Source organism: Nycticebus coucang, chromosome 13 (genome assembly GCF_027406575.1).
Source record: "Nycticebus coucang isolate mNycCou1 chromosome 13, mNycCou1.pri, whole genome shotgun sequence".
NCBI lineage: Eukaryota > Metazoa > Chordata > Mammalia > Primates > Lorisidae > Nycticebus > Nycticebus coucang.
The window spans coordinates 6071045-6095285 of NC_069792.1; the positions used below are offsets into that span (position 1 = coordinate 6071045).

The 24241-nt window shown below is 37.8% G+C and overlaps 1 protein-coding gene and 1 pseudogene across 1 annotated transcript in view; both read left to right on the top strand.

The window, feature by feature from the left end:
- Positions 1-24241, top strand: part of RP1 (RP1 axonemal microtubule associated) — a 301766-nt gene that overhangs the window by 197109 nt on the left and 80416 nt on the right. The window contains exon 25 of the mRNA XM_053558851.1: positions 12411-12574. Within this exon, the coding sequence (XP_053414826.1) occupies positions 12411-12574 (164 nt within the window). The remainder of the gene's footprint in view (positions 1-12410; positions 12575-24241) is intronic.
- LOC128563983 (26S proteasome regulatory subunit 4-like) lies at positions 1331-10124 on the top strand (annotated as a pseudogene).

The window sequence follows — 24241 nt, forward strand, 5'->3', positions numbered from 1 at the left end:
TCAGTTTGCTAATAGTTTGTTGGGGAATTTTTTTCATCTATGTTCATCAGAGTACTAAGTATTGGTCTGAAGTTTTTGTGTTGCTTTATTTCTTGGCTTTGGTATCAGGGTGATATCGGTTTTGTACAATGAGTTAGAGAATAGTCCCTCATTCTTGATCTGTTAGAACAGTTGCAGTAGGATTGATATCAGTTATTCCTTGTACATCTTATAGAGTTCACCTGTGAATACATTTGGTCTTAAGCTGTTTTTTTTTGTTGGAAGGTTACTTATTACTGATTCAGTCTCTTTACTTATTATTTGTCTGTTTGGGGTTCTATTCGATCCTAGGTCAGTCTCAGGAATATTTTCAGGGATCCATCCATTTTCTCAAGGATTTCTAGTTAGTATGTGTACAGTCATTCATAATAGTCTCTGATGATATGTTCTATTTCTGTAGTATCAGTTGTAATGTCTATTTTTTTCATTTCTGATTATATCTATTTGGATCGTCTCTCCTCTTGTTTAGTCTTAACTAGTAGTTTGCCAAACTTCATCTTTTTAAAGTATAAACTTTTCATTTCATTGATCCTTAGTGTTGTATTGCTGTATTTCGTTTAGTTCTGCTGATCTTTGTTACGTCTATTGTTCTGCTAGGCTTAGGTTTTATTTGTTTTTGTTTTCTAATTCCTTGAGGTACATTATTGATGTTGATAAATTTTTATTTTTTTATATAAACATTTTAATGCTATAAATTTTCCTCTTAGTACTGCTTTTACTATATCCCTCAGGTTTGGTATGTTGGTATTTTCATTTTTATTCCTCTCAAATTTTTAAAAAAATTTTATCTTTATTTCTTCATTGACCCACTGATCGTTGAAGGACACATTGTTTAGTTCCCATATATTTGTATAGTGTCTGAGGTTCCTCTTCATATTGATTTCTGTCTTTATGCCACTGTAGTCTAAGAAGGTACTTGATAAGCAAAACTTGCTAAGGCTTGTTTTGTGGCCTAAAATGTGGTCTGTCCTGAAGAGTATTCCATGTGCTGGTAAAAAGAGTGTATATTTTGTAGTTGTTGGTTGAAATACTCTAGAAATGTCTGTTAAGTCCATTTGGTCTAAAGTCCAGTTTAGTATCTTTGTTGATTTTCTGTTGTGATCTGTCCAGTGCTGTGAGTAGGATATTGAAGTCTCCAACTATTACTGTGTTGCTGTCTATCTCTTCCTTTATGTCTAATAAATTTATTTGTGTGTGAATCTGGGTGGGTTCTTGGTCCCCTGAGCAGCTTGTGTTATGTGAGAGTTGTCAGTAGCAGTGGTGTAGCTGCCCACTAGAATCCAAGTGGCCCATGTTGGTGTTGCTGGTAGCTGCAATGGATTGGACAGGTTTGTCCCCAGTTTCAGAGCTTCCTAAAACAGGGCAGCAGGTATTGTCCTAAGTGCATATTTTTCTTGTCCCTTCCTGGGTGGGTGGTACCTATAACCATGTCATTTTGAACTTGGCCAAAGGGCAGGGCACAGCCCAACATTACACTTTCAAAATGGCACTAGCTATAGGCTTAAAATGAAAGAGGAAAAGGCCACTTCTAGGTGAGCAGCATAGGCAAGAAAATATGGGGAGTGAAGTCCACTTATGTCTCATTCTCACAGGAGCCCATAGCAAGGCAGTGGGAATTTTCCTTGTTATATATAGGAAAGTTTGGACTCTACTCTCTCTCCTCAGCTGGGTGTGACTGCATCTAGGTCAGCCAAAATTCAGGCCACAGATGAGGTGCTGCCTAGCTTCAAGGTCCCAACATGGAGCCTTGGGCCTGTGGTAAGAGAGAGTGGGGCCCTACTCAGGTAGGCTGCATGGGCAGTTGGAAGAGCAGTTTACTGATAGCCTTCAGAATGGGAGCAGATATTCATATGACAAATTGGAAAGGGGGCTAGAGACTAGAATATACAAAGAACTCAACAAATTAACCGGAAAAGAGCAAACAACCTATCAACCAATGGGCAAGTGACATGAACAAACCTTTTCCCAGGAAGATAGACAAATGGCCAACAAACACATGAAAATGCTCATCATCCCTAATCATCAGAGAAATGCAAATCAAAACCACTTTGAGATACCCCCAAAACCGATGAGAATAGCCCAATCACAGTGTCCCAAAGCTGCAGATGTTGGCAGGGCTGTGGAGACAGGGATACATTTATGCACTGTTGGTGGGATTGCAAACTAGTATAGCCTTTTGGGAAGAAGTTTGGAAAATCCGCAAAAATCCTGCAATTCCATTACTAGGTGTCTACCCAAAAGAAAAAAAAAATCATTTTATCATAAGGACTTTTTCACTTGAATGTTTATAGCAGCTCAATTCACAATTGCAAAGATGTGGAAACAACCCAAGTGCTCATCAACCCATGAATGGATTAATAAACTGTGATATATGTATACCATGGAATACATTGAGCCATACAAAGATGGAGACTTTGCATCTCTTGTATTTACCTGGATGGGTTTTGAGAACATTCTCCTAAGTAAGTTTCTCAAGAATGGAAAAGCAAGAATCCCATGTACTCAGTGCTAATATAAAAAATACTAAATCAACAATTAGATGCCCCATGAAAGAAAAATTAAATTCAAGAAATGGGGGAAGGGGACTCAGTAAGTCCTCACCTAAACAAGTTCAATGTAAGGGTATTGGCACACTTCCTGGGTGAAGGACTCAACTACAACTTAAACTTTGGACTTCACCTTTAATGCAAATAATGTAATCTAATTTTATGTACTCTCATATTAACTCAAAATTAAAAAAGAAAGACTAGATCTCACAGCAGCCTATTATAGGATGGTGGGTATAATCCTAGATATGTGTTATAAAGACTGGTATCCTTGTTTTTTTTTGGATGGGCCAGGACTTGAGGTGCTCCCTGTATACCGTTACCCTGGATCTAGGCTCTTTGAAGGGCACTTGGCTAAAGCTGCTCAAGGCTTGGATACCTGTGGGATTCTGTGTGGGTTCTCTTTCTGGAGCAACGTCTCTCTCTATGTAATCTTCAAATAGCTTCTTAGACCTAAAATGATAGCACTCCATAGGCCAGGGTGTTCTCTTGTAGCCAAGATTATAAAAACATGTCTCAGAGTGCAGTGCCCTCTTTTAGTGTTTCTCCCATGTCCACAAACTTCTCCTGGCTCTTAGCCTATCCCTTTCAGGGAAAGTTGCCCTCCATTGGTGGGGAGTCTGCAATGTTGGGGCCACATGTGGCCTTCTGGATCCTTGAGTTTGGTTTTTGACTGAATCCAAATTTTAAAGAGCAAATCCTTTTAATTAATCCCCACCCCTGCACTCTCTCTTTACACACTTTTGGTGCTTCTCATCACTTTCCCGGTGACTCCTAGTGTTCTTTCCTAGGTGATCTGTTCAAAATGTGAGACTCTGCTTATTATTCACCTGTATCTAGTTGTCCATCTTGGCCTTATCTCCAGCCCAAGTTTTTCAAAGAAGCTGTGGTGATGTTCTTGCTAATAGAACAATTGCCAACACCATGTGAGCCCATCGAGAGACACATCAGCCTTCTACTGGTCCACTTTATCTGATAGACTTGAGCATCCATGGATTTTGGTATGAGGTGAAGAGTTCTGGAACCAATCCCCATCTCCCATATGGAGGGACAACTGTACTCAGAGGAAGGGAAGTTGTGGTTTCATGTAATCTAAGGTAAGGTGAGTTATCAAAGAGGCAAAAGGCTTGTATCAAGGATATGCTTAAAGGGAATTTGGGATAAGGACAAGGTGGAAATACCCTGGCTGAGAAGCTGGTATATAGGCTGAGGATGGTTACTGGGAACTTGGGGCACCCAGCAGGATTTTGACATTTAATTATCATTCCATCCTCCCTCTTAAGGGTTAAGATTTGAAGTGGAGTTGAATGTAGTGAGCAGAGTGGCAATGGACACATGGCAAACTGCACTGGAGGGTAGTCGTCCTACCTGAATTGTGATATACAATAAGCTCTAATCTTGAAGAAGCTGCTGGGTGTTCAATTTAGCAGGGCAGATTCTCTAACCCACGTGGTTCAGGGATGTCACTGTATGTCTCTGTACCTCAGTTTCTTTCCTATAAAATGTAGGCAATAACAGAAACTATCTCTTAGGATTGCCGTAAGATTAGATAAAGTAGTATCTGTAAGGCACCTTAAACAGAGCCTGGCACATCTTATGTGCCTAATAAATGCTCGCTTTTACATTTTGTTTTTCACTTGTGGTAGGAAGCATCCAGGTCTTGGGAACACGAGTGCAGCCTGCAGTGGGATCACACCCCACCCCACTCACTGCCTCTTCGCAGTCTTCTTCTCTCCTCCCTCTAAAGGGAGGTGTCTTTTTTTCACATAACACAATAAGAAAAAATAGTCACAGGAATGACAAGAAATTCACCCTAAATCAATTTCAAGATAAAATATTTAACAGATTCATTTCTTAATGTTTTTATTGTTGTTTTCTGGACTAAGTGAAGAAAATTGAGCATTGTTTGAAACCATTTTATTCTAGGAAGCATACCTGTTTCTAATTTTGTGTCAAATTGATCCCAACTCCAGTATTAACACAGAATTTATGTATTACTTGACAGGTGTAATAGGATTAATGATATTTGTCTCTTGAAAAAATTAAAATATTTGTAAAGTACTTAAAAATTTAAAAAAAAAAACCTCATGATCCTCTTATGAGGTTATATTCTGAAGGACTCTTTAGAAGTATTTGGAGATAAAATTACTAAAAATTAGAATAAACTAATCTGTCTTATTTACAGTATCTTTGCTATATCATTGAAATATATTTACATGACCCTGAAAATGTGGATGATACAAGGTCAATATTGTTTCCATTATCTTTGTGCTAATAATATCAGTTACGAAGCAAATGACAATGTCCTTGTCCTTTGTATGAAAAATGGCACTGATGACACAGTATCAGGGAACATATTCTTTGTTAATTGAGAAATAGTTATGTATTGTGCTTAAAAAGTCTTAATACCTCCCAGACCCTTCCTCATACATGCAGCTTTTGCTTTTCAAAATACCTCCTAATAGATCCCAAAACATTTTATAAATCATTTACTCATATTTTTTAAAAGGCTGCCGTGTGCCAAGCAGTGTCCTTGGCACTGAGGATACAGAGACATTTAAGACCAAGACTTGTCTTTCAGGAGCTTCCAGTTTGGGTAGGTACAAGAGGATGGGGAGACAGTCCCTATCGGTTAAAAGGCACATATTTGCATGTCTAAAAGTTGATGTGTGAAAGGGTCCGATGTAGGCATCAAGAGAGAATGGTTCATTTCATTTTATCAAATACTTATAGGGAGGGATGTTTGGAAATGCTTCTTAGAAGAAGTGGGCCTGGAGATAGATGGTATTTGTCAGACGCAGGAGAAGGAGAAAGCTGAGGCAGGATATTCTGGCTGGAAGATTTTAGGCAAAGTCCTGGAGGTAGAGGGAGCCCTTCAAAAATAGCTGAAATGTGGCTCAAGGAAGGTCCTGAGAGGGAGGGAGGTTGCAGAGGGTGCTGGAGGCTGCTGTGAGGTGGGTGTTATGAGTATTCGTATTATAAGAGCTAGATTAAATATTCAACAGGCATACCAATATTTAAGTAATATTAAATATTTCCATGGATTTAATGATGGAAAAAGTTTTATTTATCTGGCCTCTTTTCACCACCTAGTCTGGGGGTCCTTGATAAGGCTTTGGGGGTGGGGTAGATCTGGTTAACACTGGGACTCCCTCCCACCCCTGCCCACCAAGTCTCACCTTCAGGCCTCCTTCATCTTTCTCTGACACTGCACTCAACTTCTCTACCAAGTAAGAGCCAAATTTCATGCCAAGTGATATTGGTCCTCTAAGGCTATTTCCATCCCTCCCTCATTGTAATCTGGGGAATGGAAGTTTGCAATCTGCAGAGGCCCACTGGGCTTTCTCACTTTCATTGTGAAATGAAATGGGCCATTTCATTTTATTGAATGGTTATAGGGAGGGATGTTTGGAAATGCTTCTTAGAGGGCGTGAGCCTGGAGACGGGTTGTCAGATGGAGGAGAATGAGAAAGCTGTGGCAGGACATTCTGGCTAGAAGATTTTAGGCAATGTCCTGGAGGTGTGGGGGAGCCCTGTAGGGGCTCGTGTCTCGTGTCTTGCTCTGTTCAGGGAAGAGTCACAGAGCCACGTGTGCTGTCCCAGACAAAGCACAACTGTCCATAATTTTACTATAGTGTTGTGGTGGCTTAGGCAGCCGAATGTGAGCTCTTTCTCTCACTATGCTGAGCCAACAATTACGTGGCAGGAGCTTAATTTGCAGGCATCCTCTCTGCATTTCTTTGGTATTCAGTGGGTAGTTGCCAAGTAACTGAAAATGTGTCTAGACGCAGATGTTTCTATATTCAAAGTGAGTTAACTTTCTGAGCTACAAAATAAAACACATGTAACCCTCTAGCATAATGCACAGCCCAAGGTTCAGATGAAATGTTAAGATCTGAGGAAAGATCATTCACTACCTATAAGGTCTTTATTCACTACCTATACAGTCTTTATTTCCCCAAAGAACTCATGCGTGCTTTCCTGAAAATAAAGCTCCAATTGTTAAGAAAACACTGGAGAGGAAACAGTTAATGGCAGGCCTGGAATCTATTTTTTTTTTTCTTTACTTGGGACACAGGAAAGAGGTGCCTCAGTCAATCCCCTGGCATACATCATGCTAATAATAGACCTCCTGATAAAAATGCTAATGTTATTTACCAGTAAAAAGAGAGAGCCCTTATCTGTGAAATGCTTTGAGTGGCTGTTCCAGTTATCTATTGCTGTGTGAGAAACCAGCCTCAAAACTCAGTGGCTTAAAACAATAGTTTGTTATTATCTTTCACCTTTCCATAGGTTTGGCTCAGTGAGGTGATTTTTTTTGCTTGGAGCCTCTCCCCCGATTTTAGTCAGGTGGTGCTGCAGTCCCAGACATCTGAAGAGACTGCTGGGCTGGACTTTGGAAATGGCTCCCTCTGGTGCCCGGTGATGAAGCTGGGTTAGGTCTACGGCCCATGTGGTCTCTGTTGCAACTACCCAGCCCTGCTGCTGTTGTGCGAGAACACACATGAGCAATATAAACAGGGCTTTGTTCCAATGAAATGTCACTTACAAAAGCAGGGGTAGGCTTGATTTGGCCCACGGGCCATAGTTTGCCAACCCTGGTCTATGATCTCTGCAAAGGAAGAATGCTTGTCCTGTGCCTTGGTAGTGAATCATTAATAAACTTAGTATTAGGTAAAATCTATAAACCATGTTGAGTCTGATTTGATAATTGGACTCATATGGTCTCTTAGAAATTCTCTTGATTAATGCAGTGCCTTTGCATAATACATATAGCCACTTAATATTTGCAAATCAAGTGGTCCACAAGTATTAATTGAATTCCAGTTGTTGGCATATTATACGGCTGGCCCTCCTTGTCTGTGGGTTCCAAATTCATGGAGTCAATTAACTGTGGGTTGAAAATATATTTTTTACAAAAAGGATGGTTGCATCTGTACTGAACATATGCAAACCTTTTTTTATTATTCCCTAAACAATTCAGTATAACAACTATTTACATAGCATTTACATTGTATTAGGTATTATAAATAATCTAGGGAAGATTTAAAGAGTGTGGGAGGATGTACTTAGGTTATATGCAAATACCAGGCAATTTTCTATAAGGGACTTAAACATTCATGGATGTCAGTTTGTGTCTGGGTTCTGGAACCAATCCCGCAGAGAAACCAGGGACAACTGTATGCTGATGTTCAGAATTTTGTAGTTCAATTGTACCTATACTGATTGCAATTAGTTACATGAAGACTGGAAATAGCAGAGCTCATGCCTTTCATTGTAAACGTGGAAGTTCCTATTAAACTTTACATCATTATTGAGAAGAAATCTAAATTTATTATAGTATGTTTACAGATCATAGAGTATATCTATGCTACTTTTGACGTATTTTGGGCACAAAAGAAAAATAAGCCTCATAGGACGTGGTTTCCAAGAAAAAATTTTCTTTATCTGCAGCAGGATTTCTTCAAATAGAGGCCATTGCTGTAGCATCTTCCCCAACTGAAGCTTGGAAAAGAGAACGTGAGGGTACAGTCTGGGGTAGATTGTCAGTAAAGGCTTACTGCATAATCAAAAAAAAAATTTCCTAACCTTTCAAAACACTGGTAAATGTAAGATAAATATTTAGACTTCAACTGCATGGTATTTTCTTTCTTTGAGAGCTTTAAAAGAAGTGATTTTCCAAAGAGATTAGCAGATGACAGTGTTTTTTGATTTGAGTCTTGGGGGTTGGATAGATAGCAGTTTATCAGGCAAGGAGGGTAAAAAGAAGAAACTTGTATAGACAAAATATATGAACTCATGATTTTTTTTATAAGCAAAGCTGTACAATAGAAAATTATTGAAAAATACTTGTAATTTTGACATGTATACAAGCAATACAAAAACTGTAAGCATATTTTAGCACTGTTATAAATAAACTGTTTCATAGGATAGTAGAACTTTTAATTTAAAAATAGACTAAAAATATTCCTCTGTTATTTTCTAGAAATGTTCTTAACTATTTGTATTTAATCAATTTATTATTTATTTGTTTTGAGACAACATCTTGCTTTATCACCCAGACTAGAGAGCAGTGGCACAATCGATTAACCTTGAACTCCTGGGCTCAGTGATCCTCACACCTTACCTTCCTGAGTAGCTAGAACTATAGGTATGAACCACTGTGCCCAGCTGATTTTTTAAAAAATGTTTTTTCTGGTATGCACTTCTGGTAGCGGCAGATCGAGCGGCCCAGGCAAGAGGGTCAAAGTCAGAGTGGTGGCCATGGTCCTAGAGGTGGCAAGAAGGATGATAAGGATAAGAAAAAGAAATATGAACCTCCTGTACCAACCAGAGTGGAGAAAAAGAAGAAAACAAAGGGACCAGATGCAGCCAGTAAACTACCACTGGTGACGCCTCACACTCAGTGCTGATTAAAATTGTTGAAGTTAGAGAGAATCAAAGACTATCTTCTCAGGGAGGAGGAATTCATTAGAAATCAGGAACAGATGAAACCATTAGAAGAAAAGCAAGAGGAGGAAAGATCAAAAGTGGATGATCTGAGGGGGACCCCTGGAAGAGATCATTGATGACAATCTTGCCGTTGTGCCTGCATCTGTGGGCTCAGAACACTACGTCGGCATCCTTTCATTTGTAGACAAGGATCTGCCAGAACCAGGCTGTTGGGTCCTGCTCAACCACAAGGTGCATGCTGTGATAGGCGTGCTGATGGATGACACAGATCCCCTTCACAGTGATGAAGGTGGAAACGGCACCCCAGGAGACCTATGCTGATATTGAGGGCTTGGAGAACCAAATCCAGGAAATTAAGGAATCTGTGGCACTTCCTCTCACCCATCCTGAATATTATGAAGAGATGGGTATAAAGCCCCCTAAAGGGGTCATTCTCTATGGTCTGCCTGGCACAGGTAAAACCTTGTTAGCCAAAGCAGCAGCAAACCAAACCTCGGCCACTTTCTTGAGAGTGGTTGGCTCTGAACTCATTCAGAAGTACCTAGATGATGGGCCCAAACTTGTTCAGGAATTGTTTCAATTTTCTGAAGAACATGCACCTTCCATCATGTTTATTGAAGAAATTGATGCCATTGGGAAAAAAAGAGTTGACTCGAATTCTGGTGGTGAGAGAGAAATTCAGTGAACAATTTAGGAACTGTTGAACCAGTTGGATGGATTTGATTCAAGGGGAGATGTGAAAGTTATTATGGCTACAAACCAAATAGAAACTTTGGATCCAGCCCTTATCAGACCAGGCCACATTGACAGGAAGATCGAGTTTCCCCTGCCTGATGAAAAGACTAAGAAGCGCATCTTTTAGATTCACACAAGCAGGATGATCTGGCTGATGATATAACTCTGGATGACTTGATCATAGCTAACGATGACCTCTCTGGTGCTGACATTAAGGCAATTTGTACAGAAGCTGGTCTGATGGCCTTAAGAAAACATAGAATGAAAGTAACAAATGAAGACTTCAAAAAATCTAAAGAAAATGTTCTGTATAAAAAACAAGAAGGCACCCCTGAGGGGCTTTATCTCTAGTGAACCCAAGTTGCTGTCAGGAAAATGGGAGTTTACCTGACCACAGAGGGATGAGGTTGGAGAAGCTGCCCAGAGTCGTCCATGTTCCACTTGACTGATATTAGCAAACATCCTCTGTATCTTTTGGAATATGATGTGGCCTTCATCTGCTGGTCAGTGTGCAGCACTCTGCTTCCCAATGAAGTGGGCTTTTTTCACAGACCAAAAAAAAAAAGTTTTTCTATGGAGGCATAGTCCTGCTATGTTGTACAGGCTGGTTCCAAATTCCTGGCCTCCAGTGATTCTTCTGGCTCAGCCTCCTAAGGGGCTGAGGTTACAGGTCTGAGCCACCATGCTTGGCCCATTTTGTATTTTAGATACTGAAACATTCTTACAGATGTGAGGTGATTATAAAGTATACCATAGAAAATATTGTAAAAGACATTTTTCCATTGGTAGAAAATAAAACTATACTTAAGCAAAACTTGAAAATCAATAAAAATAACTGTAGAAGATGTTTATCAGTTATTTGACCCTCAAGGCTCATGTCATGGTCACATGTTAATTCCAATGGGAGGCGCACATAGCTCCTTGTTATTGGTCTCTGTTTTACTAAACAAGACATCCAGGCCCATATGCAGAGTTATTCCTGTGCCTCTTCCCCTGATAGTGTGAGATGAAATCCCAGGGCAGGCCCAGATGGCAAGGGAAGGAGATAAAGACGAGAGAGGAAAGAAGACCTAAAAAAAGGAAAGAGAGTCTTTAAATGCCTGAATTATGCATCAGAGGTGTGAGGCTTTCTATAAGAATTAATATAAAAATAGGATTCCTTGTGGGATTATAGTTTGCAATTTGCCTGTTTCCTATTTTCCCACATGAACTGAAGAGCCCCCAAACCAACTGGCCACTGGGTGGAAGTGTGTCCCTGCTACTCTGTGGGCACCTGGCACCCAGCCTTCAGTTGCATCTTATTACCAACTATGGCATTATGAAAAATTTACTTGATGCAAGTTTTATCAAGTTGATAGAGATCTTTAAATGGCTGTATGGCTATAGAGAAGGGGGAGTAGCATTAATGTTTTAAAAAAGAAAGATAACATCTGGATGGAGTTACTAAAACCCAATGGGCAGAACGGTGATGGCTTAAAAATCACATTTTGAAAAGGCAAAAAATACTCCCAAGACGGTATGTGTTTATGGAGACTTTGAAAATAACAATAAAGACATCTTCATATTGCCCCTGTCCTGCAGGGATGGTCAGGGAGGGTGGAGATGCATGCCCCGCACAGACCTGAGCATGGGCCTTCGTCTTGCCGGTGTAGGGAGGACTCCAGGACAGGGGCTTCCTGCTGCAGGATTGATGGTGTGGTGTGCAAAAGAAGTGCACAAAGTGATAAAGTGAAGACTCATTTTGTCTTTCCAACTAAACCAATCCTAAACCAATCAGTAGATGTTTCTTTTTTCTTTTTTTTGCAGTTTTTGACCAGGGCTGGGTTTGAACACGCCACCTCCAGTATATGGGGCCAGCGCCCTACTCCTTTGAACCATAGGCGCCGCCCAAATCAGTAGATCTTTTAAAAAGATGTTTGGTGTGCTCTGCGCCTGTCAACCTTTCTGTGTTTCCACCAACTCTGTGGCAGGAAGCTCAGCGATCTCTTCTGCTTGCAGGAGGCGTGGTCTCTCCCTATTCAAATATATCTTTTCTTCATTCTCCCTTCCCAATCTCCATACCTTGCTAGGCCTGATTTCTTTTGTGCAATATTTTCTTCCTTACTTTTTGGTTCATTCCAACTCTTAAGAGGACTCCAGCAATTTTCATGAAAAAAAAAAATTAGCTCCTTGTTTTGCTTCATTTTTAGGTCTTTTACCTCCTTACCATTATTCTGTTAGGGTCACCAGACTGTGTTACTAACTCCAGCCTGACAGGGATATTCAATAGTACAGATGATGTCTTAGTGTCCAATTATCAATATCTGTCATCCTCTCCCATGCCCAAATTTGACAGTGATGCCTAAATAAGCTTCTAAATCTTTCAGCCAGACACACAGTGCTCAATGCCTACAACTCAGGGGTTTTGCCCAAAATAGCTATTATTCTTAAAAACTTACTGCTATTTGTTTTGTAATTAAAATGCTTAAATATTTCCAAAGCTTTTTCATGTACATGATAAGCAATGATTTTAATACCTCTTAATTTCACAACCTATTTATTTCATAACTAAGCAGACTAAGTAGAAATTCTTATTTTTCTAATATTATCGTGGCTTTCATCTATCATTTCACACTGATTTATTTTTTTCCCTTCTAGACGGAGACTGGAAGGTAACTGTGGTCACTGGGGATATTGAAAATGCTGGCACCACGGCAACAGTATCTGTTTATATCTATGGAGAGACAAGATGTTCAGGTCCTATTATTTTGGGATCTGGGAAACACCAGCTATTTAATGCTAACAGTGCAGATATATTTAAGGTAAAGATGATATGGCTATAACTTGTTTGTTGGGATATATTAGGATATACATACTCTACGATGACATGGAGAATGATTTTTTGGTTGTTGTTTGGTATTGCACTTGCCTTAAATTTTCTTGATATACATGAAATGTTTTATCCTAAGAGAGCTTGGAAACAGTAATAAGAGAAATATAAGATTTTTGTTTCTTTTTCATGTTTTATTTGTATAAAGATGAAAATGTATACGAATTTTAGAAAATTTAAAGTTAGAGTGGAAACATCAAGTTAGTATTTCTATTTCTGAATGTCTGTCTTAATCCATATACCATCATGCTTTACACAGGTGTACTAGGGCATGTAAGTATGATGGTATGATGGAAAGGTGGTGCAGCGTGAGGGCTAAGATGTGGGGAAAAGAGTCACATGACCTAAACCTCTCATTTAGATACTGACTTTGCCACTAATAAGCATGGATGGGCTTCTTCCTTCAAAGGGTTATCATGAAGATTAAATGGCTTAATACTTAGCATAGTGTCTGAAATGCTCCATAAATGTTTACTATTAATATTCTCGTACACAGACAACTTTGTAGCATCCTTTTTTTACGTGTAATGTTGCCATTTATGCAAGGAGGTACATAGTCTTCCTCATTATAATTTTTGTTGATTAAATACTGAGTAATATAAGGTCTAAAAATTAAGTTCCTGAACTTGTTCAAGAAAAAATGCTGCCTACCTCATTGCTGAATATCTCTATGGTCACCCTGGAAGTACTCCCCTTGTGTTAACATCAGCACCTAGTCCACCCTTCAAAGAAATTTTGGAACTCCTTTCCTGGAATGCCCATTAGAGCTGTCGTTGTACAGCACACAAAAGCATACAACAGTAATAATGAACACCACTCAGCAAGACACTGCCACGTGTCAACACGGACACAGCTGTGAGACTGGTACAGCAAGGTTAGGAAACATTACTGAGTTGTTGGTACCGTGCTGCCAAGGTAAGCAATTGGTGGCAAGTTTGCCAACTGTGTCAGACCTTGGATGATGATAGTTCTGATGGCCATTCCAGAAAAAGAGTTCCAAAATTGTTTTTAAGGGTGGACTAGGTGCTGATGTTAGTCCCTAACTTCCCAAGGGGAGTCCTTTGAAGATGACCATAGTGATATTCAACAATGAGGTATGTAGCACTTTTTCTAGATGAGTTTGTGAACTTAATTGTCAGACCTTCACATTTGGTATTATGGAACATTTAAATGGCTTCTAGGTTTTTACGATTATATTAATAAATAAGGCTGCAGTAAGCATACTTTTAGCTTTAGATTTCTTCTTTCTTTTACCAAAGCTATCTTACTTTCTTATGATAAATTCTGAGAAATGGGATTATTCTTGATCTACTTTGACAGATTACTTTCTGAAAGTATGATTTACATAGCACACTACCTACCAAGACACAGTCAACAACTGGTAAATTTTAATTATTATTAAATTGTTACTATGTTTCAAATAATAGCATCTATTTCTGCTACATAAAATATTTAATATATTTTAATTAAAATTTGTCAGTTCCTCAGGACTATAAATTTGCCTACTATGGACATTTCACATAAATGAAATCATGCAACAAGGAGTTTTATGCCTGACTTCTTGTACTTAGCATAAATAGAATTTTAAAGATTAATCAGTGTTATAGCATATAGTACTATATACTACATATACTACACGTATAAAAAAGTATGCAGTACTTTTTTATGGATAAATAGTATTTTACTTGGGTGACGCCTGTGGCTCAAGGAGTATGACGCCAGTCCCATATGCCAGACGTGGGGGGTTCAAACCCAGCCCTGGCCAAAAACCACACACACACACACACACACACACACACACACACAAAATAGTATTTTACTTTATGGATGTACCATATTCTAATTTACCATTCATCAGTTGAAACACATTGAAGTTCTTTCCACTTTTGGCTGTTATAAATAATGCTTCTGTGAACTATGTACAAGTTTTTGTGTGAAATGTTATTTCACCTGGGTATATGCATAGGCGTTTAATTGCTGAATTGTACAGTAATGCAATGTTTAACATTTTGAGGAACTGCCAAACTGTTTTCCAGAATGGCTATCCCCTTTTCACATTCTCACCAGTAATGTACAAGTTTCCTCTTTCCCTCCATCCTCACCAACATTCATTATTATCTGTCGTTGGATTCTAACCATCCTAGTGGATGTGAAGTAGCATCTCGTGTAGTTTTGAGTTGCATTTGTCTAATGACTAATGATGTTCAACATCATTTCATGTGCTTATTGAACATTGGCATATATTTATTGGAGGAATGTCAATTCCAATCATTTGCCCAATTTTAATTGGATTATTTATCTATCAATGAGTTTGAGTCCTTTTTATATCCCAAATATGTCTGTTGTCATCTCTGTGATTTACAAATATTTTCTTCCCTTTTGTGAGTCACTGCTAGTGATGACTTCTCTATTTTCCTGTATCTGAGAATGTCTTAATTCACATATAGAATTCTTATTGACAATTCTTCTTTTAACACCTTTAAGATGTCATCCCACTGCTTTCTGACCTTTATAGTTTCCGATGAAAAGTCACCTATTAATCTTATTGAGGGTTACTTGTATATGACAAGTTGTTTACCTTTCTCTGCTTTTAATATTCTCTCTCTTTTTTGGCTTTAACAGTTTGACTGTATTGAGGTTGGAAAACCATGCTGCTGGTTTTCAGATACTGTGGTTGCAAGGTTGCAGGTTTTTAAGAACGTGATAGAGGTGGGAAGAGGGACAAAGAGTCTAAAAAGTTACAATGCACAAGCCATTTTGTTTTTTACCAAAGTTAATAGTTTTCATGAAGTAAATGCTCCTTGAATAGCTACAAAATTTCAGTTACTTAATTTTCAGAATTTTGGAAAATTTGATTTAAAAAAAATTTATCATTGCCTTCCTGATGATGCAGTGAATTTATGGAGGGCCTCAATCTGACATCCTAGAAGTCCTGCTTATTTTCTTTCATGTTGCTAAAATGAAATAATCTATTTGTGGCTGTGGTTTCTATAACCTCCTGAAGATAAATAAAAACTGGCCCAATATAAATTTGGCTTTGAGACTATAATATGTCATAAGATCAAATTCTTAAAATGCAAAACTCACCACTCAAGTGGTTGTCGAGAATTGACTATATTATTATTATTCTCAGATGGTGAAAATTTCCTACTTAATAAAACTGGTTCATGTATGTGACAACGTGAGGTACCTCTAATATCCTACTGACTCAATCATAGGTGTTGGAGAATCCTACACTAATCATTGGTATAGGATTGTAGGATTGGGCAGAAAGTAGAGGAGGATTCTAATTTCAAAAAGGGCCTACAAAATGGTATCAATGTAGTAATTTTGACATCTACCCTCCATAAACTATAGAGTGAGCCTGTTGACTGTACCTCATGGGGGAAGAGCCAGGCTGAAGTATATAGGACATCCTCAGGAAAATAATCAAGGCAAAAGTAAGAGCAAAGAATCCATTATGGCAGAAAGTAGGGAGAAAAGACAGGAGTTTGTAGAGAGCAAGGACTGGGCCTCATTCATTGCTAACCCTTGAATCTTATCTATTGCCTGACATAGACTAAATACTTAGGAATGTTTGCTGAAAGCATGAAAATTTAATGAAATTGACTTTGTTAAAACTTGTTTAAATTTTGTTAAAATTGGTTTAATATTTACTGCTTTTTGTTGTGATATCAAATGTTGAATTTCCCTTTCGATCATTCTCACCTTGAAGACGTGTGTCCCATATATCTCATCATTTTTAGTATTTACTTATAAACCTGCCAAGAGATTTAGCTGAACTTTTATGGCATTTTAAATATTGAAAAATACCAAATAGTACTCTCTGTTGCTTGGAAAAGTTAGTGCTGATACCTAGAAAATAGTTTTTCTACTTCTGGCTTACTACGAAACCAATTTATTTTGTAGATAAATAGGTTTTATATTTACTATGAGCTCATAGGACACTTGCACAATCATTGAGTATCCCTTATATTCCTTAGAATTGGATGCATAATGCGTTTTTCCTTTTTAGAAACAATTTATATCAGCAGAAATTAGATAACCTGTGTTTGAGCTTCACCTCTGCCCTTTACTACATGGATAAACCACTGAACATTTCTAAAGTTTAATTTGCTCCTTTGTAAAATGGATACATAAATACCTTGTAATATTACTGTCCAGATCAAAAGGGTTAAAATTTAAAACACTTTGCATAAAGTATAAAACATTCTTATCATTATACTCTTGAGGCTAACTCTTCTGATCCTGCCCACAAATTGGGTAGTCTTCCTAATTTGGTAGGAATTAAGAAAATTTTTCAGATGAATAAAGGCAGGAAGGTAGTGTGGCAGATGGTTAGTAGGTGGCTATTGCCAGTATGGGGGTATGTGTAGAAACGTCTGGAGGCTGGTATAGGAGGAAGGAACAGAAAAAAATAAGACTAGGTTGGCTGGGCTGGAGCAAATGAGTGAGTATGTAAATTAGGAAAGTTTATCTTAGGACTTCTCAATGGTTAAAGGTTAGATGTCCATGTGGATCTATTCATTATTAGCCATTAGCTAAATGGATGCCAGCCTCTTATTTTAATTTTGGCACAATACTATATGATGTATATATATAAAATTATATACATATATCTATAATTTTTTCTTTTCTCTCTTTTATATCCCCTCTTACTTATCTTTTTCTACACTTTCTTTCTCTTTTCCTTTTTTTTTAAGTGGGCCTAAAACTTGGAATTTGATAGTATTTTACATTGACTCCACTCAGCAGTTTAGGAATTGCAGCAGGGCCCTTTTGACATAGCTATCTGTGGATAGCATATTTTAGAGATAATTTAACTCGAACTTTTCCTTCCCTCAAAAAAGTTTAAATATTAAAAAATAACACCTACATTTGGATCACAAAATTTTTACTTATGAATTATTATCAATGAAAGTGAGTAGAGTTAAATATAGAAAAATCTGTGGAAGTGAAAACTCCATTGCAGGTGACATGAGCAAGATTTCAGAATGGGACTTTCTGAGCTTTAATACCCCCATAGAAAGATCAACTAGCAACTATCTACAGACCAGAACCTTGAGGGTGAGGCTGAAGCAGTTCCTTAGAGCACAAACACAGAGAAAAGTTATTTTATTAGAAGGGTATGATAATTGGTTTCACTTTGACTGCATCACTCCTACCTCAAGCCAGCACAGACCAAGAGGGTTCACCAGGCCTATAGTTTCCTCAAAGGCAGAAACTGACCCCAAGATGGGCATTCAGCTTTCCCAGTCTTCCAAGGTGCTTCTTAGAAGACCACATCTGCATTGTCTCACAAGGTACCCTGGGGGAATTGACAGGACTAGACCACATGGGCTCAGCCAGGAACAAAGATGGAGCACACAGTTCTTGTGGTATGGTGGAACCTACTCAGTGACCCTGCAGCTACATATGAAGGTAGAAACTAGAGAAAAGCATTGCCTAGCCAGAGAGCACAACATAGTTTCTCTGTCAGGGAAAATTGTGGAGTCCATTTTGTAGCCCCACCAAATAATGAATCCAACCAGAAGCACTGCTAGACCAAGGAGTACAAAAATAAATAAATGGGACTTGGTTAAATTAAAAAGCTTCTGCACAGCTAAGGAAATAATCATCAGAGCAAATAAACAATCTACAGAATCAGAGAAAATATTCACAATCTGATAAAGGGCTACTACTTAAAATTTATAAATAACTCTAATAAATCACCAAGAAAAAATAATCCCATTAAAAAGTGGGCAATAGACATGAATAGAAGTTTTTCAGAAGAAGATAGACAAATGGCCAAGGAACATGAAAAAATGTTAACATCACTAATCATCAGGGAAATGCAAATTAAAACCACAATGAGATATCACTGCACACCTGTTCAAACGGCTTGTATTAAAAAGTCCAAAAACAATAGATGTTGGTGCTGATGCAGAGAAAGGAATATTTATGTACTGTGGGTGAGGCTGTAAATTAGTATAACCCCTGTGGAAAACTGTATGGGGATTTCTTAAGGAACTAAAAGTAGATCTTCCACTCAATCCAGCAATCTCACTATGGGGTATTAACCCAAAAGAAAAGAAGTCATTTTATCAAAAAGATGCCTTTACTCTAGTGTTTGTTGTGGCACAATTCACAATTGTGAAGATGTGGAAACCATCCAACTGCCCATCAATTCATGAGTGGATCAATAAAATGTGATATATGTATATCATGGAGTCTACCCAGCCACAATAAAGGATGAATTAATGGATTTTGCAGCAATTTGGAGGGAATTTGAGACCATTTTTTCTAGGCAGAGTATTAATATCTCAAGAATGGAAAACAAAACATCACATGTATTCTCTAATAAAGTAGAACTAACCAATGGTACACATGCACACAGAGGGAAGTAGAAGTTATCGGAAATCATGCGGTGGGTAGGGGAAGGAGGGTGAGCAAACCCCACCTAACAGGTTGGGTTAACACTATTCAGGTAATAGGCCCATGTATAGCCCTTACTCAAGCCATGTAACAAAAACATTTGTACCACCTTTATATTTTGAAATAAAATAAACATTACAGTAGGAGTAAAGAGAGAATAGAAAAGGAATAGAAAAATTAATAAACTAATAATTTGTTTATTTAAAAGACAAAAAATTGGCATATCTTCAACTAAACTAACCAAGAAAAAAAGTGAGGACTCAAATAAATAAAATTATAACAGAAAAATAATACATTACAACTCATACCACAAAAATACAAATAAGAGATTGCTATAAATAATTATATGCCAGCAAATTGGATAATCTAGAGAAAATGGATAAATTCCTAGAAGCATACAACTTCCCAAGACTGAATTTGGAAGAAATAGAATATCTGAACACATAAACAATGAATAAGGATGTTGAATCAGCAATTTAACACTACCTAACAAAGAAAAGCCTAGGACATGAAGTCTTTATTACTGAATCCTACCCAAAATTGAAGGAATAATTAATGCCAGTGTTTCTCAAACTATTCCAGAAAATTTAAGTGTAGGGAACACTTCTAAACTTATTTTATGAGGCCAGCATTACTCTGATAAAGAAAGCTTGGCAAGGACATTATAAGAAAATTACAGGCCAGTATCTTTGATGAACACAGATGGAAAAATCCCCAACAAAACACTAACAAGCCAGATTTAACAACCCATTGAAAAAATTATTTACCTTGGCCAGATGTGATTTATTCCTGGGGGGCAAGGATAGTTCATTGCGCACAAATCAATAAATATGACACACCCCATTAATAGAAATCATATGATCATCTCAATAGATGCAGAAGGAGCATTTGACAAAATTTAATCTGCCTTTATGATAAAAATTCTCAACTCATTGGATATAGAAAGAATGTCAACCTAATAAAGGCCAAATATGATAAACTCATGGTAAACAGTACACTCAACAAAAAGCTGAAAGCTTTTTCTCTAAGATCAGGAACAAGATAAGGGTGCCCATTCTTGCCACTTCTATTCAGCATAATACTGTTAAGTCATAGTTAGAACAATTAGGCAAGAAAAACATAAGGTAAGTGTATCAGAAAAGAATAAGTATGGCTCAGTGACCGTTGCTTGTGGTTAGAGTGCCGGCCACATACACTGGGGCTGGCGGGTTTGAACCCGGCCAGGCCTGCTAAACAACAATGACAACAGCAACCAAAAAATAGCTGGGTGCTATGGGAGGTGCCTGTAGTCCCAGCTACTTGGGAGACTGAGGTGAGAGAATTGCTTAAATCCAAGAGTTGGAGGTTGCTGTGACACCATGACACTCTACTGAGGGTGACATAGTGAGACTCTGTCTTGAAAAAAAAAAAAAGGAATAAGCAAAATTATCTCTGTTTTCTAATTACATAATATTTTGTATAGGAAATGCTAACGATGCCACCAAAACACTATTAGAAGTAATAAATGAACTCAGTAAAGTTGCAAGATACAAAATCAACATAAAAAGTTGTGTTTTTATACACTTTAACAATGAACAAAGAAATTGTTCAGTGAACAATGACAAAGAGATTTTTTAAAATCCCATTAATAATAGCATCAAAAAGAGTAAAATAATAGAAATAAATTTAACCAAGGAGGGAAAGATCTGTATACTGAAAAATATCAGTCATCAATGAATGAAATTAGACACACATAAATGGAAAGTTATTCCATGTTCATAGATCAGAAACATTAATATTACTAAAATGCACTTACTACCCAAAACAATTTATAGATTCAGTGCAATCCCTATCAAAATCAAAATGGCACTTTTCACAAAAGTAGCAAAAACAATCCAGAAATTTATATGGGACCTCAGAGGACTCTAGAAAGCCATAGCAAACCTGAGGCAGAACAAAGCTGGATGCTTTGGTTTCAAATTATATTACAAAACTGTAGTAATCAAAATAGTTTGTACTGGCATAAACAACAGACACAGGCCAATGAAACAGAATCAAGAACTCAGAAATAAATCCTGGCATACACAGCCAGCTAATATTTGACAAGGACTCCAAGACTAGTGAAAGGTCACTTTTTTCAATAAGTGGTGCTGGGAAAACTGGATGTCTAAATGTAAAAGAATTACATTGGACCTATATCTTACACCATTCACAAAAATTAATTAAACTGGATTAAAGACTTAAACATAAGATCTGCAACTGTAATACTCCTACAAGAAAAAAAGAGAAAAAATTTGCTTGACATCAGTCTGGGAAATTATTTTTTGGACATGACACCAGAAGCACAGGCAAGAAAAGCAAAAATAAATGAGCAGATTCGTTAAACTGAAAAGCTTCTGCACAGCAATGAAAAAATCAACAAAATGAAAAAGCAATTTGTGAAATAGGAGAAAACATTTGTAAACCATGTATCGGGATTAATATCTAAAGTACATTAGGAACTCATCCAAGTCAATAGCAGAAACAAAACAAATATTCCAATTTGAAAGTGAGCAAAGGCCTGAATAGACACGCTTTCAAAAAGATATTTATGGCCAACACATGCACAAAAAGGTGCTCAACCTGATTAATCGTCAAGGAAATGCAAATCAGAACTACAAGGAGATGCCACTCAAACCTACTCTGATGGCTAACATCAAAAAAAACAAGGGATATGAAGTATTGACGAGTGTGTGGAGGAAAAGGAAGCCTTGCATATTGCTTGTGGGAATGTATTGGCGCAGCCATTATGGAAAACAGCATAGAGAGTCCTCATGAAATTAAAAATAGAACTATCATATGATCCACTTCAGAGTACAGCTGAAGGAATTGAATTAACTATCTTAAGAGATACCTGCACCTACATATTCACTGCAGCATTACTCACAGTAGCCAAGATATGGAAATAGGCTACGTTCCATCGACAGGTGAATGAATAAAGAAATCGTGATATGTATTTATATGTTTACAAACTACTCAAGTCATGTTTGACTTCCACAGTTAGAAGAGATACAAGATACAATATACAAGATAACAAATGTTATCAGCAAATATTACAATTGTAATAGATTTTTCTTGAAATGTGTATATATTTTTTGGACTTTCTGTGTCTGTATGTATATAGATGTGTGAGTGTACATGTGTATGTATATGTTGTATATGAATGTCATTTAGCCATAAAAAAGGAGAAATCCTGCCATTTGCAACAACATGGATAAAACCCAAAGACATTATGCTTGGTGAAATAGACAAAGAAATACAAATACTGTGTGATCTCATATGTCGAATCTAAAAAAGCTGAACGCATAGAAACAATACAGTGGTGATCACTAGGGTCCAAGGGGTGGGAGACATGATATGTCTGTCAAGTGCATTAAGTTTTGGTTATCAAATAAATAAATCCTAGGCATCTAATGTACAGCATGGTAACTGTAGTTAATGATACTGTACTATAGTATATACTTGCAATTTCCTAAGAGAGTGGACCTTGATGTTCTCACCACAAAAAGAAGGGGGGTGGGGGAGGAGGTAACCATGTGAGGTGACAGATGTGTTAACCGACTTGACTGTGGCAAGCTGTCTCTATCAGTGTCTCACGTCGTACCTCTTTAGTGATACAGTTTTGCCAATTTTGCCTCAGTAAAGCGGGGAAAACAATACAATGCAATTTAAAAAATAAAGAAAGAATAAAACCCCCAAACCCAGTGCAGAATATGCTATGAAAAACAGATCACTTTTCAAAAGGGATGCATTTTCTCAGATTCACTAAATATTAAAACAAAAATATTATTGGCCTTAGATATTAACCATTTTTTATTTATTGGAAGACCAACAAAGACGATGACATAACCTGCTCCCTAACAAGCCAAAAATCTCTGTGGGGAGGAAAGATTAAGGACATTTGCTGCTGTCTACTCAGAGCTCGATATTTAGTACAGCTGAAACACGAGAGATAAAAATGTACTTTTCTCTTGACATCTTTCCAAAGACTAACATCTTTATTTTCAGACTCAGTCACATCCTCTTCTGTCTCTCAAGATTGTGCTTCATCAGCCATCCTATTCTTCTCTGCATTTTCTTGCCTTCAATCTACAAAAAGGCTTATGTTTTTCCTATTCTAAAAATCACCCTCACTCTACTCTTAAATTACTGGACTTTTTCCTGTACTTCTTCAAAATACCTTCAAAATACTAACCTACACTTGTTACTTTATCTCTTTCTCTCCTACATCTTTTGCTGTTTGGAGGTTTATCTCATCACTATTGAAGCTACATATTCTAGAATCAGTAGTCAGTTGTTTTTCTGGGTGGTCGCTAGGAGTTATAGGGCAGTGGGTAGTGTAGAAATCTTGGGCTCAGATTTCAGCTTTTGACCATCTGTGAGTTTGTGAGCAGTTATTTACCATTTCATTTTCCGTAAAATGGCCCTAAACAGTTGTACCTAAGAGAATTTTGGTGAGGATTATTTTGATATATAAAATCAACACGTACTGCTCAGGTCCATAGAGACCTGACAGTGAAAAAAATAAAAACCAACATAAAATTTTCAGCACGAAGGAGAGCACCTAGTAAACACTCAAAAAGATCCTTAAGTATTTTTGTTGTGTTTGGTAATCGCAGGGACAAAGTCCTTCATGTAAAGGTAGGTGACCATTATAGGATAAACTGTGTCACCCCAAAGATAGGCGAAGTTCAAGTCCCTGGTACCTGTGAATGTGTTATTTGGAAAGAAGCACTTAACTGAAGAAATTAGGATGTAAATTAACATGAAGTTGTACTGGAATAGGGCAGGCCCTGGTGTCCTTCTAAGAGAAGAGAAGAGAAATTCACAGGCGGAACAGCATCTGATGACAGAAGCAGAGCTTCCAATGACGCAGCTGCCAGCTGGGGCACCCCAAGGGCCGTCGCCACCACCAGCAGCTGGGAGGAAACAGGGACATACTCTGTCCAGAGTCTCAGAGGAAACATGACCTCACTGACCTTTTGATTTCAGATTTCCAGCCTCAGGAATGATGAGAGAATACATTTCTCTTGTGTTAAGCCACCTAGTGCGTGGTACTTTGTTACAGAAGGCCTAGGGAACGAATTCCAAGATCAGCAGTGAGATGCTTCCCAGAAATGGAGAATGAAATGGAAAGAAAATGAATGAATCTGCCAATAAGGATGAT